The 15,324-nt window shown below is 40.1% G+C and overlaps 1 protein-coding gene across 7 annotated transcripts in view; it reads left to right on the top strand.

The window, feature by feature from the left end:
* The window catches only part of NEO1 (neogenin 1), a 234,108-nt gene that overhangs the window by 199,698 nt on the left and 19,086 nt on the right, over positions 1-15,324 (top strand). For 3 of the 7 annotated variants that reach the window (XM_042941469.1, XM_042941466.1, XM_042941472.1), the window contains 7 exons: positions 1,392-1,487; positions 4,166-4,389; positions 4,498-4,636; positions 6,867-6,974; positions 8,736-8,930; positions 9,556-9,588; positions 12,532-12,600. In XM_042941469.1, the coding sequence (XP_042797403.1) occupies positions 1,392-1,487; positions 4,166-4,389; positions 4,498-4,636; positions 6,867-6,974; positions 8,736-8,930; positions 9,556-9,588; positions 12,532-12,600 (864 nt within the window). The remainder of the gene's footprint in view (positions 1-1,391; positions 1,488-4,165; positions 4,390-4,497; positions 4,637-6,866; positions 6,975-8,735; positions 8,931-9,555; positions 9,589-12,531; positions 12,601-15,324) is intronic. The other 4 variants (XM_042941471.1, XM_042941467.1, XM_042941468.1 and 1 more) reach the window with 3 other exon arrangements.

Here is a 15,324-nt window from a genome sequence, read left to right as displayed (position 1 = left end):
GGAGGAGGGAGAGGGAGATCTTATGATTCCCAAGTTTCTGACTTGAGCAGCAGGATACATAGTGCCATTTACAAACTAGAGAACACTGGAGCAGATCTGAAGTGGGGACAGAGAGGGAGATGCCAAGTGGGGCATGCCAAATAGACAGTTGAACATAGAGGTCCGGTGCTCAGAAGAAAGGTCTAGACTGGAGATACGTATTTGCATTTGATGGCACATGTGTGCTCATCCAAACTAAACACAATAGGAAAAAAATGAAGAGTGGGAATTGAAGGGGGCCTAGAATCAAGCCTTGAAAATGCGTACATGGTTGCTGTGCCTCTGTCTCTGATCCTAGTGAGTGACATCACCATCTATCATGTTGCCCAAATCAGCACCTTTTCCTTTTTCCTCACCTGTCAAGCACTAAGTCTTGTTGATTCTATTTATCATCACTTTTTTCTGACATTGGAAAACCAGGTGCCTTTGTACATTTCCCACTGATAACTAGAGAGTGGGCCACCAAGCAGACCAGCTCTTTTAAGCTTTTGAAGTAATGCAGGCCACTTGAGGCGTGGCCTCTCGGAAAACTGCCCAGCTTCACCAGAAATAAGTGGTATGGGTCAGCTCCTTACCCTGCCATACTTCAGTGGAGCCCAAGTCCCATTTCTGGAACTGGACTTCAAAGTATGAATACTAAACCTTGCCCAGATCAGGAATGTGAGAAGTAGAGCCTTCCTGATTTGCCAACAGGAGAACGAATTCTGCTCCAACCATTTTATGCCCCTTTTCCACCAAGTGTCACTAGTAGCGTTTTACATGATCACTGGAGGGAGCATTTCTTTCCAGCTTCATTTCCTGCAACATCACCTCCAGGCCAGTTGAAATTTGGGACCATACCTTATCCAACCAAGAAGTCTACCTGAGGGCCAGATGGGGGTTGGCAGTTCCCGGATTTGGAGGTCCCCCACTTGCTGAGTTAACAGTTCTGCTACTTCTCCACTTGCTTGGCTGTTCCATTCGCTGTCACGCTTTCTGAGAATAAAAGGGGTTTAATTCTAACCTCCATCTATGGGCTTACAACACATAAAATTCCTATTTACTCATTCTCATCTGAGCCCCTCACTGTACAGTAACATCAAACCATTGGTTAGTTGAGGCCAAGAGAGGATTCAGGTACAGCCACCCTCACTCCTGGAACTAACTCCAGATAGTTGATCCCAGCCAACTTTTCTGGGCTGTGGACAATGCCATCTCCATTTCCTCACACCCCAGAAGAATCCCCACATGAAATTCTCAAAATCTTTCCTAACTTCCTCTGCATTTAAAATCATGAATAGTCACCCTTGGATTTTTAAAATTCTGGAGTGAGAATTTTTTTCTAAGTGTTTTCACTTGTCTCTTTCCTTCAGATCCCAGCTCTCACTACGTGATAACCCTGAAAGCCTTTAACAACGTGGGTGAAGGCATCCCCCTGTACGAGAGCGCCGTGACCAGACCTCACACAGGTAAGCCATCCTGACCATCTCCAGTCTTCAGCATTTTTTCCAGCAGCTTATGTGGAATGTTGGCACGAGGTCTGCCCCATAGGTATCAGTGGAACGGAAAGTATATGCCACTATAGACTTCATATAGGAAAATGGGCTTTCAGCAGGGAAATTTGTTAATTTCTGGTTTTCTCTTTTTAGAAAATATTAACAGTCCTGTTATGCAAATAATTCTATGTAGATATGCAGCAGATGTTTTTATTATGTTGGCCTCTAGAAAGCATAGTTGTGAGAGAATTAAAAGTGATTTTCATCTTTTGGTCATGTGAGTTACAACTAAAAGGAGTGAAAAAAAAGAAAGGATCTCTATGACTCTGGAGGAATTATATAGGTTACTGAATGTCGCAGTAAATGTGTATGATCAGTGAACCCAGCGTTTTCTTTACTAGTTGCCTGAGTTGATTGGGAAAGTACTTTTCTATTTGCTTTTCATAAACTTTGTTTATATAAAGAGTATAAAGTCCATCGTACTATCCATTTGATTGACTGTACGTTTATTACAAAAGAGACCAAAATATTCATTTTTTTTGTAACAAAGGAATACACATATAAAATTTCTGTAGGTAAATAAAATCTCTAATTTAGAGCTGTATGAGAAAGCTTATTGAAATAAATATGTAAGACTTGTAAGTTTTTCTAAGGAATACTGAAAACCCAAGAATTTATCATTTTCAGAAATGCTCTTTTCCATTTGTTTTCCAGAACTGTGAATCTCTATTTCCTGCTACATTTTTTGGATACTTTGTATAATAGTGCAAATTTGACATTATTCTTTTTAAAAAGATAATCTCTGTCCCTTTTGTTCTTTAATGCTTTTACTTGACAAGACCAACATCCTTACTGCCTGTTTGGTAGTTCTGTCCTGTCTTCTCCTGTGTGCTTGCAATTTATAAGTTCTTTTTCCAGAAAGGGGAAAAAATGTAAGATGAAAAAGAGAATATTTAAATAAGTGGTTTGCTACTTTTTAAAATTAGCTTATAATAGAAAAATTTTTTTGAAATTATCTTCTCTTATGTGACTTAATAATAGTCTTCTGGCTATAAATATACAAGAAAATGTTCCTAAGTCATGTAACATCATTATCTTTTCCAAGAGTTATTACAAATAAAAAAAATTTCTCAAAGAAGTCTAACGATTTTTGCATCTGAAGGTGCATCTTCTGTAACTAATTGGTTTGTGTCCTAATTTTTGAACAAAGCCCTTGACTAGAATGTGTGCTATTCCTGTTATTTTTAGTACTCATTTTGTAGGAATACACAAATGGAGACTATTACATTAGTTTGGCAGTTATTCATAAACAAGGTCCATGCCATTTCAGATTTTGAGTTACAGGAAGGGCTAATTTCCATAACCATGTGGGAAACCCATTTTAAAACCTTAACTTAAAATAAATCAATCTGTGTATACTTAGAAAACCTGACCAAGAGTTGATAAAGCCCAATGTATCCTGCTGTATCACCCCGGGTTTGTGGTCCTTGTTGCCTTTGCGCACATTCTAGCCTCTATTTTGACATTGAGCTTAGAGAAGGTGTCTGTTGCATATGGCACAGGACATACATGAGTATAGACTTTTCATCAAATAAGAACTCTTACTTCTAAAGTTCATAAAGGCTGTCACTTGGATCCATAACTATGTCATTTCCCATAACTGATTTGGATTCATTAGATGCATTGTTTTCTGACCCTACTGGAGAAAGTACAGCAGTTGTTCCTGCATGGTATCACCTTACCTTTTCCCCAGGAAGAATAATACCCTTGAGAGTTACTTTTGCTTTATTTGGATGTATACCATCTTGCTGTACTGCTTATAGACCCAAGAAATCAGTAGATCTCAACTGGACCCTGTGGGTATCAGATAACCCTAACACCAAGGCCAGGTTAAGTTGTCATTGGCTGGCATTCAAGACTCAAGTTTGAGAGTAGGACCCTTACATGTTCATTGACATGCATTGATAAGCCATGTCCCAAAAATTCGGCCATATTCACTGAAATATCAAAACAGATCATAAGCTTTGTGTTGCTTGTTCTGAAATTACACCCTTGATTTTAAAAAATTTTTTTTAACGTTTATTTATTTTTGAGACAGAGAGAGACAGAGCATGAACGGGGGAGGGTCAGAGAGAGAGGGAGACACAGAATCTGAAACAGGCTCCAGGCTCTGAGCACTCAGCACAGAGCCTGACGCAGGGCTCGAACTCACGGACCGCGAGATCGTGACCTGAGCCGAAGTCGGACGCTCAACCGACTGAGCCACCCAGGCGCCCCTACACCCTTGATGTTAAAAGCAGATTGTATCTTCTCACAATCCTTTTTGGAAAGGTAGTAGAATTTTCAAGTAATTAAAAAAATTCAAGTATGATTATGTTAATATCACTGGATTATCAGATTTTAATATACATACAGATAATGTAGAGAATATAGTTAATTATTTCCCTAGAGATTTTCCTGCAAATTTTTCCTGAAAGAATGCAAGTGGAAATATTCTTTTTAATGAATGGTGGTTATCTATTAACTCCGGATTCTCTTTCTCTTTCTCCATTCCTCATCTTTCATTCCATTATGTTACCCTGCATTTCCTTTTCTTTTATTTTTGTTTATGTTAAAATGCCACTTCCCTTTTTTAATTACTTTTTACCCAGACACTTCTGAAGTTGATTTATTTGTTATTAATGCTCCATACACTCCAGTGCCAGATCCCACTCCCATGATGCCACCTGTGGGAGTTCAGGCTTCCATTCTGAGTCATGACACCATAAGGATCACATGGGCGGACAACTCACTGCCCAAACACCAGAAGATTACGGATTCCCGGTACTACACAGTCCGATGGAAAACCAACATCCCAGCAAACACCAAGTACAAGGTACTGGCACATTTGCTGTGGGTGAGAAAAGCTAATTGCTGTGGGTGAGAAAAGCTAATAGCTATTGATACTTCCTAATTCTAAAGTTCTTCATTCATATGCTTCCAGAATGCAAATGCAACGACTTTAAGTTATTTGGTGACTGGTTTAAAAGCAAATACACTGTATGAATTCTCTGTGATGGTGACCAAAGGTCGAAGATCAAGCACATGGAGTATGACAGCCCATGGGACCACCTTTGAATTCGGTATGTGTTGTCTGAATCTTACATCACATGGCATTTCTTCTCTTTGCAAGACATGAGAGCCAGTGGAAGTCCATGCGAGTATTGTCCCACATCCCAAGTCCTGAGACTTCTCATCACCTGCTTCTACGACCCAAGGAAAATTATCGAGGGTGTGAATTAGCACATTTACAGAACATAGTAAGCAGCTATAGCTGGAGTTCAGTGTTTGAATTGTGTTTTCTTCATCACTGAACAAGAACATTAGCCAATAATGGGATAATATAATGCAAAGTATACTAGTTTTTAGGAATCAAGAGACTTGAGTTCAATCCCAGATCAACCAGACACTGACTGTGTAAGTCATAAGTAAGTCATCCAGCCTCTCCATCTGTTTCTTCCATCTGTAAAAGAGGGGTAATAATCTCTGCTTTTCATACCTTACAGGGTTATTGTAAGGGTAAAATGAGCAGATGAGAAAGCACATGGTAATTATAAAGCACTGTGTAGATGTAGAGGATTACTGTCATTAATCCTCCTTTACTGCTAAATTGAGAGAAAAACAAGTGACCTGCCCTTAACAAAGCAGCTGCCAATGCCATGCTTGCTGGAGCCTCAGAACTTTCCTGGTAGGCCACAAAGCTGCCCCAGCAGCCTTCTTACAAACCAGTTAATATCTGGTTGATATCTGATAAATCTCCCATTGGGACAGCCTCTAACGGGTTTTGCCTGTAAATAAACATGAAAGGTAAAAGACACCTAAACAAATTAAGGGGAAAGCAGGCTATCCAAGTTTGAGATTCCGTTTGCCTTTTGCTCATTTGTAGGCCTACCTTCTACCTCTTATACTTTTCTAGCATGTGGATATGTGTAACCATTGGGAGTCTCTGTCTCTTCTGGCCTCCTATGGCTTTTTTCACCTGTATATAATGAAAAAAATGGAGCTATTAAGTCTCTCTGGACTGGGCCTGGCCCTAATGCCTTTTTGTCTTCTGCACAGTTGATTGGACTTCCTGCACAGAAAAAGGGTTGACTTTGGAGAGCTTAGAATTAATAGTGCACAAAAGTTTAGGTAGACATTGAATTTACTTTCTTTGCTAGTTTTAAGAATATCTTTTTGCTTGGGGCCCCTGGGTGGCTCAGTCGGTTGGGCGTCCAACGTCAGCTCAGGTCATGATCTCGCCGTCTGTGAGTTCGAGCCCCGCGTCGGGCTCTGTGCTGACAGCTCAGAGCCTAGAGCCTGCTTTGAATTCTGTGTGTGTGTCTCTCTCTCTGCCCCTCCCCCGCTCATGCTCTGTCTCTCTCCCTGTCAAAAATAAATAAACATTAAAAAAAATTAAAAAAAAAAAAAGAAAATATCTTTTTGCTTAATTCCAACCCATTAGTTAATAAATGATACTACATATTCCCTTAGGATGTGTGCATTTTACCAGGCTTCCTGCCTTCCATTTTATGCTAGGAGAATTCCAGTATTTTAGGTAGAGAAGAGTAAATTGAGGATATACTTAATTTGCTCATTTCTCTACTGGTACATTAATAGTTATCAGCCATGACATCGAAATACAAGAAATGCAGTGTTGTTTTATTCTGTTGGTTTTTCCGTTTCATAAACAACTTTACATTTCAGAACAATATTCTCAAATAGTTGACAGTGTGTGTTTAGTGCAAACTTAAAATGAAAGCATCAATTTGTAAATCATTTGTTTTTTGAGGGAATAGGGATTTTTAAACATTGTGTTTGGTTTGGAGAGCCATCTATAAATGAAAGAGAAAATTATTTTACACTTGAAAATATTCTAACAAAATTATCCAAATTTGAGGGGGAATGTCATCTTGGGCAAATTACCTGACTTTTTTCATTGCCAATGCCCTGATCTGTCAAGCAGGGATAGTGGTAGCTGCCTTTCAAGTTGCCATAAATATTAAGTGAAATACTGTTTATAAAATGGCTGGCATATAGTAGATCTTGGTAACTAACTACAAAGGTCTTTTGACTTCCCTAAGTATCCTATAAATCCCTAACCCGAAGCCAAGATAACAATTCTGTATTCTCATTGTGTGGTATTTTCTCTTTGGTACTTGGCATATTCTTCTCTTGATTGGAGCTATTTGCGGGTAGACTTTGAGTTCTTTGAAGCCAGGAGGCTTTATCTTTTTTGCCTTATACCTCTTACTGTGCCTTATAAATGGGTTGAGGAAATGGTGACTTAAATTGAAATGGACAGGAACTAATGAAAGTCTTGTTTTTTTGTAGTTCCTACTTCTCCACCCAAGGACGTGACAGTTGTGAGTAAAGAGGGAAAACCTAGGACCATAATTGTAAATTGGCAGCCTCCCTCAGAAGCCAATGGCAAAATTACAGGTAAGCTGCCTTTGAGTGTATGTCTGCCCTCTGTTCCTACCCGGCAGAAGCATCCCAACAGAGTGCTGTGTGGTTGGGGGAAGTGGGAGTCTGAAGGCTGGCTTGGTCATTTTATGAGGTGCAGTCATGATGATCCTTGAAAGCGGACCTAGGGGGTGCTGTTGCTCACAGTAAGGTAAAAATGAATGGCCAGTTGGTTGTTCTGACTCACTTTGGGTGAAAGTCTGATGGGCGTTGTTACATTAGACAGTCTTTGGCTATGGTGGGGCCTTATGGACATATTTATTTTCATCAGAAAAGCTCTTCTTTGCCTCTGACTAGATAATCAGCTTTGGCGTCAAAGACCCTGCCTGATTCTAAAGGGTAATACCCGGTAAATACAGATTCGAAGACCCAAAAAGCCCATTAAACTTTTAATTCAGTTTTTTGTCCCCAGGGCTGCTACTTCAGCTTCCTGTGCTCTTAACACTGGAGTTAGAAGTTTGAATTGGCCTAGGCCTTTGAAGGGACCTGGGATTTTTCCTTGGACTTCCAGAGAACTTGCCACAGTAGAGGACACTGTATCTTCCATGTCTTTATCAGGGAGGAAAGCCCAATGGGATTTAGCTCTTAATTATTCCCCTTGGAACCTCTGCTCCGTGTAGGTTTAGGTTGAGGAACAGGAGTTTGCTTTCTGATGTTCCTATGTATGAATAAGGAGGCCCAAGGGAACTGATCGCATTTCTCAGTGTTGTCCTGCTTCCACTTTCAGTTAGAATCCCTTTCCGTAAATCCTTGGGCTTTCTCATGGTGTGTGTGTGTGTGTGTGTGTGTGTGTGTGTGTGTGTGTGTGTATGTGTGTGTGTTTTACTTCCCTGTTCCTTACAAGAAGGAAGCATGACTTGACTTGGGTTACATTTTATTTTATCTTTAAAAACCAGTAATGATGCATGCAGTGCATTTTTGCACTGTGTAAGTCAGGTAGGCATGTAGCTCTTCCTGCCTCAGCCGTGGAGACTGAGTGCCCCCTGGTGGGAGTATCAGGTGATGTTTCACTAGGACTTCAGCCACATCAAGTCTGCAGTTTTAATAAAGGTACTGCCCAACCCTCTCCCCACCGGGGCGGGGGAGTTTTTCTCCTGGGAAATCATGTTGGTGCGAGCTAAAACAGCACTTCAAATCAGTGTCTGTTTTCAAAAGTGCATTATTTTAATTGTAGACCCTTGATGTGTATGCTATTCAAATATTAAGATGTTGAAGTAATTGGATTGTTTCCTTCTGAGAGTTCTTGGCCCTGTATTATTAACTTATGATAGTTACTATATAACTGCTTTTATTGTTTCAACTGCTGATACAGATGATAACTTACAGCTTGGCACTGTTGAGATTGCGGTTTTCTCTATATTATGTTTAGTGTAGCATTTTGAAGGCATTTTACCCTTGCCCCCCCCCCCACCATTTTTTAAGTTTATTTTGAGAGAGAGAAAAAGTACGAGTGAGGGAGGGGCAGAGAGCTGGAGAGAGAGAATCCCAAGCAGGCTCCACACTGTCAGCATAGAGTCTGACTGGGGGCTTGATCTCACAAACTATGAGATCATAACCTGAGCTGAAATCAAGAGCCAGATGCTTAACCCACTGAGCCACCCAGGTGCACCACCATTGCTGTTTAATGAGTAGCTAGTTTTCTACTTGTATATGCCATAACATATATCTTTATTGACTTACCGATCGCAAAGAAAAAGCAGGAATAAGGTATCTTTTCTCATTTCCTCCTTTGGACAGGTTACATCATATATTACAGTACGGATGTGAACGCAGAGATACACGACTGGGTTATTGAGCCTGTTGTGGGAAACAGGCTGACTCACCAGATACAAGAGTTAACACTTGACACACCATACTACTTTAAAATCCAAGCCCGAAACTCAAAGGGCATGGGACCCATGTCTGAAGCCGTCCAATTCAGAACACCTAAAGGTAAAACTCCACTAAACAGTGTTTTCTTGTATGTCTCTTTAGTGAGGCAATGCTTGCACATATAACTTTAGCACATAGAAACTGTGGAGAATATAAGAAGTCCTGATGATGAGTTTATGAACCACAGTGTGAACCTTTATCTCAAAATGATCCTTCACTCACCCATTGACCACCAAATCAGTGCTCCCTAGGTTATTGGCCTAACCATATCACTTACAAGGCTGTTTAAGGCAGATGAATTGCAATGATCCTAAAGTTTTTACCAGTCAGATCAGATGTGATTCGTTTAGTTACCAGGTAGAGTAATAGCATGTTAATTTCCTTTCAACACATGCAGGCTCTCAACCTGAAAGGCTTATGGACCTTTGTAGAGAGAAAGACACTAACGGGGGATGTTTGAAGAAATCTCTAGATAAAAAAGTAAAGTACTGAACCATGTGAGATTAGGAGTAAAATTTAGCTGGGGACTGAGTCTGGAAATTTCTGTTAGTACTGAAAACAAGATTCAATTTGTTTGGAAGTTTGTGGGTTTTTTTTTTTTTTCCTTTAAAAATTCTGCCTGTCCCATCTTCAAAGCTTGTGATCCTTGCTCTTGTTTTTTCTTCCCCTGTGCTTGGCCTGTTAGCGGACTCCTCTGATAAAATGCCTAATGATCAAGGTAAATCAGTTAGATGGCCTCTTCTTTCCTTTCCTCTCTTTTGTGACCTATTATTACTAGCTTTTTGTTGTTCTTGTTTCTTTTTTTTTTCCCCTAAAAATCGGTACTTTGTGTTAAAAACCACATATTTATTGGCCAAAGTGGAGTTGAGTCCATGTTTGTGGCACTTGGGGTATCTGAAAAGCTGGGGATCTACTTAGAAGCTAAATAGGCAGCATCAGAAATGGAGCTGTAAATGAAATTCTGCAGCTGTAGGAGACTGGCCTTAAGTATGGGTCAGTTTGTCCTTTGTGTTAAGATACTGAAATTCTGTAACAATGATAGGCATTTGGGCCATGATGGGAACCCTCACAGTTGTTTGTTGTATTTGTAGCATCTAGGATTGTATTAGTATTTCTAAATGAAAAGTTGTAATCAAATTCAGCCGATACCCTATTTCCCTCCCATCACAAAGAATCTACCCTAATGAATTGTATGGTCATCCATGACAAAATTAGTGCTATTTATTCTGTTACCCTAAGCTTACTTCAGAGCTTTTCTCCATTTCTCCCTTAAATATACTTGCTCATTTCAAAAGAGGTAGAAACAATTTAAAATGGAAACTTGAGGCACTGGCCTCAGTGTCCATTCTTGAAATTATCTGTCCGCATGGTTTTTCTGCTATAATTGCTATGGTGGAGAAGTAACTGGATTGTGGTTTTCATCTCCAGGGAGTCAGCTACAGTTGGTATCTGTTTTCTATACCAAGAGCAATGAGGGGAAAGTTGATGATTGCTTTCAAGATTTAAGAGTAGTTTTTAGAAATAAAAAGTCTTTGGATTTTGGTGAATGGCAAGGAAGAGTCAGAACTTGAGGTTACATGTTTCAGGCTTTAGAAATGTGTTTGCACTCAGTGAGTCTTTCTTTGTATGTGCTTGTGTATATGTGTGAGGTACCTTGATGATGGTAGACATTTTAACTTAAGCATGAGAACAGAAGAAGAACCCTACTGTGTGCACAGATTACAGATGTGCTCACTGTCCTTCCTCTACTTCACTCGATAAGCTAGAGTACAAGTCTTCACTTGCACCACACCTCTAGCCTTTAAATTCCTTACCCATGTTTATTTTTGGTGTTTGGTTAATCCTTGGAATTTCTTGCTCATAGGTTATATTTAAAAGAAAAAAATGCTGGGGAATACAGGAATTCAGCCAGCCAGTTTATTGGCAAAGTGTGTTCTTTGGCAATTAGTTAATGCTACGATACTCTGGATAGTTGGATTTATAGGTGGGCTACCTGAAAAAGAAGCAGACCTAGATGTGAAGAGCTTTGCAAGTACTAAGTCATCCCCTCCAACTAGACTTCATCACAGTGAAAAGAACAGCTGGAGTCATGGCCTGTGGTGTGTGCCACTTGGCAGGAGTGATGGCGACAGAAACAAGGGGATGAAGTAACAAGTATGGACAGCAGGAAAGGGATCAGGGACTCTGAGTTAAATATGCCCTTTTGGATACCCAACAGCTTGCATTGCTTTGGGAGTTTTGAGCTTCTGGAAACATAGAAAACATTGTTTTCATCTAGATATTTATCCTGTTCAATGAACTATATACACAGATGTTCAGATTTTAATTGTTCATTTAGTCCAATGCTATTAACTTTTATAGAAGTACTTGACATTAGCTGTAATATTTTGTAGAAACACATCTAGTTTATGTGTTTCTAGTCAAGCTTTATTTGTAGAAATAACTCATTTTTAAGTGTTTTATGAAGCTTCATACTCTGTGCCTCTGCAAAGGGAAAGATTATATTCTTCCCTGGAGATTTATTATATTTGTAATAGTAGTTAATATTTGTTGAACATTTGCTATGTGTCAGGTGGTATTCAAAATATTTTATAGGATTAAATTTCCATTTAATCATCAATACTATTTCATGAAGTAGAAACAATTATTATCACTGTTTTACAATGAAGAAACTAAGACCCCAAAATAATGAATAACTTGCCAAAAGTCAAGTACACGAAAGGCCAGTATTCAAGTGCAGGCAGTGTCCTGTATTAACCATGAGGAGTAGCTTTGACTTTGCAATTCTTTCAGACTTCGGGAGAAATCCAAACCTTGAATTAAGGAATACCTTTGATTTACTGGGAAAGGATTCCTTATATTTGCTTTACCCAAGCAGCTTTTTCTATAAATGTGAAGAACAAAATCCAAGACCAAGAATATGAATTATTAAAAAACTGATCTTTGTATTTCATGAAGTCTGTTTGTGAGGTGGTCCCAAGCCTAAGGTCGACAGCCTCACTCATTGTGTTTCATTATGATGGATTAGGAGACAGTGTCCTTGGTGAGCAACTAGAGGGAAGACTTCATTTTTTCCATCCTTGGGTATTTAGATGGCTGAGCAGGCACTGAGAACCCGATTTGAACCTCCACTTGTTTTCCTGCTCCTGCTTAAGGCAACTTTATACTGAGAAAGGCAACTTTATAATTGGGGAAAAAAAAATCCAAACACTACTGATACCTGGTAGGCCAGATCAACATAGCCAGGTCCTTGGAAAAGTCCACTTCTGTAATGCAGAAGTCAACCCAGCTGGTCCCTCTGTTCCTTTTCTGAGAGAAGCTAGTTTTGCCAAAAGTGCTCTGAGCAGTCTTTCAGGAACTGTTTCCTGGGCGAGAGGAATGGGTGTGTTCCCACCTTATGAACAGCAAGTGGCAGTGTAGTTACATGCTAGATATAGCCATGGACCGAGGGTGTCAGCCTTTCAGATGCCTCATTGCATAGAAAGCTATATACCTTAGTTTGCTTTGCACAGCCTATTTGTTCCCCTGTTGTTTATGTGCTACTTTGTTTTCTCATGGACAGAGTAGACTAAAAATATTTTTTGTAGAAAACACTTGATGTGAAGCAGACTCATCACACCAATGGCTTGGATCCTTACTGATATGATTTCTTCTCCTTCAGCCTCAGGGTCTGCAGGAAAAGGAAGCCGGCTTCCAGACCTAGGATCTGACTACAAACCTCCAATGAGTGGTAAAGCCTTTCTTATGGCTCTTCTGGCTTCCTGTGGGCATGACACAGTTCTACTTGAGTCTCAATAAGTCTTTTGTAGCTTGTTTGTGGTGGGTTGTGGCATGTTACCTATTTCCTTTTATTGAGTAGAGTTTAATTTAGGCATTTTCTGGCAAATGTTTACTGAATTACTGCAAACCCATTCATTATAGGATCCATAAGTAAAATTGTTTCCCCACATACACAACTTAAAATAAGATTAATTCTAAACAAATGAGTCTTCCTTTGCTCACTGCCTGCCTCTATAAAATTAGAATCTTGCTTTCAGAAATAAACCTTCTGATGTGATTATCCATCACATACAACAAGCCAAAGAAATGCTTCAGAGTCATGAATTTCTCCCCCACACTGCTTACCACACTGTTTTTAATTTGGGAATTCTAAAAACTTCTTCCCAGTTTTCCTAGCCAGGCTAAGAGCTGGTGCCTTCTGATTACTTAAGTGCTGACACCTACTTCTCTGTAGAACTTCACTGTTTTAAGTTACTGTCACATGTGAAATTACATTTGATCCTCATAACCCTGTGAAGCAGGGAGAACAGATGTCATTCCCATTTTTACATTAAGAGACTGAGTGAAGTGAGTGCCTGGGTCCACCCACTAATTATGGAAGTCCTAGAACCAAAATCCAGGTCTTCTGACTTCTGATTGTGCTGTTTCCACTATCACATGCAGCCTAAAAGGTGTGGGGTGCTGTACCAGATGTGGGAATCTGAGTCCTAGTCTGAGTTCTAGGACTCTTGAATTTTTCCTCCTGGGATGCATGTGTTACATTTATGTGCTGTCCACATAGAATATTCATGATTATGAGAAAAGCAATTACTTCCTTGTCTTTTCTTTCATTTATACTTTCATTCACACATGTTTTTAAAGGTTCAGGTTCTGTGTAACAGGTTATGGGAGCAAAAGGAATGGGTAACAAACCAGCTGACGGAGAAAAGGGAAAGCTTCATAGAAGAGGTGATGACTGACCCAGATATGAAAGGATGCATGGAAGATGGCTTGACATTTGTCAAGGAGGGGGTTGGACATTTCAGGAAACAATAACAGCATGTGCGAAAGCATGGCAACAAAAAACAGCCGGCTCTCTCCAGGGATCACGCTGCCTAGAGACAGGATAGAGAGTCTCACATCAGAGAAGGTAGTGGGTTAGAACCAGCCTGCCAAAAGCTCAGGTATCCACGCTATGAAATGTGAGTTTCATCCTGTGCATAGCACATGTAAGATACCTCCTACCACAGGGACACTGGGATTTCCATTTATTGAGTATCTAGTGTTATTACTCTGATGAGTGAAGAATGAGTCAGGGGCTAAGATTATGAAGTCAGAGTGGGGAGTTAAGAAGCTGTTGCAGTAGTCCAGATGAGGCTTAAGAAATGGCCTATCATAATGTCCCTAACTGGACACGCTCCTATGGCAGCTCACTCTCACTCTATCTTCCCTGGGGGGTTTTGGCCCTCTCAGAAATTAGAGGTCAAATGCAGTTTAATGGGAATTCATCTCTGTTGAGAACAGGGAAGAACTGCCCCCACCACCCCTGCTAGCCTCCACACCCCAGGCCCCTAATCTCTGATTCGTACCGCCTGTCCCACCACATATCCCACCCTGTAACTCAAAACTGCTGTTAGTGAAAGTTATTTATGTAAAGCCCCAATATGGTCTAATTTTATTAGTCCCTAGCTCTGTAGTCTTTCCCGAATATAAAAATGTTGTTTTACTAAAGCTCGTTATGTACAGTATATGTTATCTGTCTGCTTACCTTTCTCTCAGATGAAGAATAAAAATAATCAAAGCAAATGTAGAATAATAAGCTCTAAGCCCTCCTAAATCAGCCCAGATTTCTAGCACTGTGCTTAGATGTAGCCTATAAAATCATATAATCAAAAGTTGGAAGGTCAGCTAATACGGTGTTCTGGACGGGATTCCCACAATAGGTAAAGTTTGAATTAGATCCTAAGTTTATAAACCAGAGTTGTATTTGAGAATCACTTTAGGAGCTTTTCTAAAAACTCAGATTCCCAGGCCATAACTTCATGTTGGGAATTTCTTCCACAATCTCCCAGATGGGTAGAATGACTCTTCGTAGGCACTTCTAGAAACTAAACACTCATTACTTGGTAAGACAGCTCATCCATCATTGTGCAGCTCTGTTTGTTAGGTAGGAGAGAGAGAATCGCTAGAAGGAAAGACATCAGATATCTATGATAGAGCTGTTTGGTGGAATTTCCCACATTTTATAATATGAGCATGCATAACTTTTATAACAAGGTGGAAAGCAAAGCAGTGTGTTCCAGAAGGTAGAAGAGCAACACAGAATAGAGCTAAGTTACAAAAGGCCTTGGACGCAGAGTTTGGCCCTCATCCTGTAAGCAGTGGGGAAATAGTAACAGGAAGAAAAGCCAAATTTCCTCAGGGTCATAAATGATCCAGCCTCTGCACACTCGTCTATCTCTGTCTTTTTGTGCTCATTTTATTCCCTGTAACTTTGCATCTCTCCTTGTTTGAGCAGCACTGGCTGCCTTCCTCTTCCTTGGACATGCCAGGGCTCATTCCTGCCTTAGGATCCTTCCACTAGCTGTTCCGTCTCGAATGTTCTTCCTCCACATCTTTGTATGGTGGGATCTTTCTTGTCCTTCATATCTTAGCTCAAATGCCATTTCCTCAGAGAAGCCTTTTCCAACCATTC

The sequence above is a fragment of the Panthera leo genome, chromosome B3 (assembly GCF_018350215.1).
Source record: "Panthera leo isolate Ple1 chromosome B3, P.leo_Ple1_pat1.1, whole genome shotgun sequence".
Taxonomy (NCBI): Eukaryota; Metazoa; Chordata; class Mammalia; order Carnivora; family Felidae; genus Panthera; species Panthera leo.
Note: the sequence above shows the minus strand (reverse complement) of the source record. Positions and strands in the feature narration are given on the sequence as shown.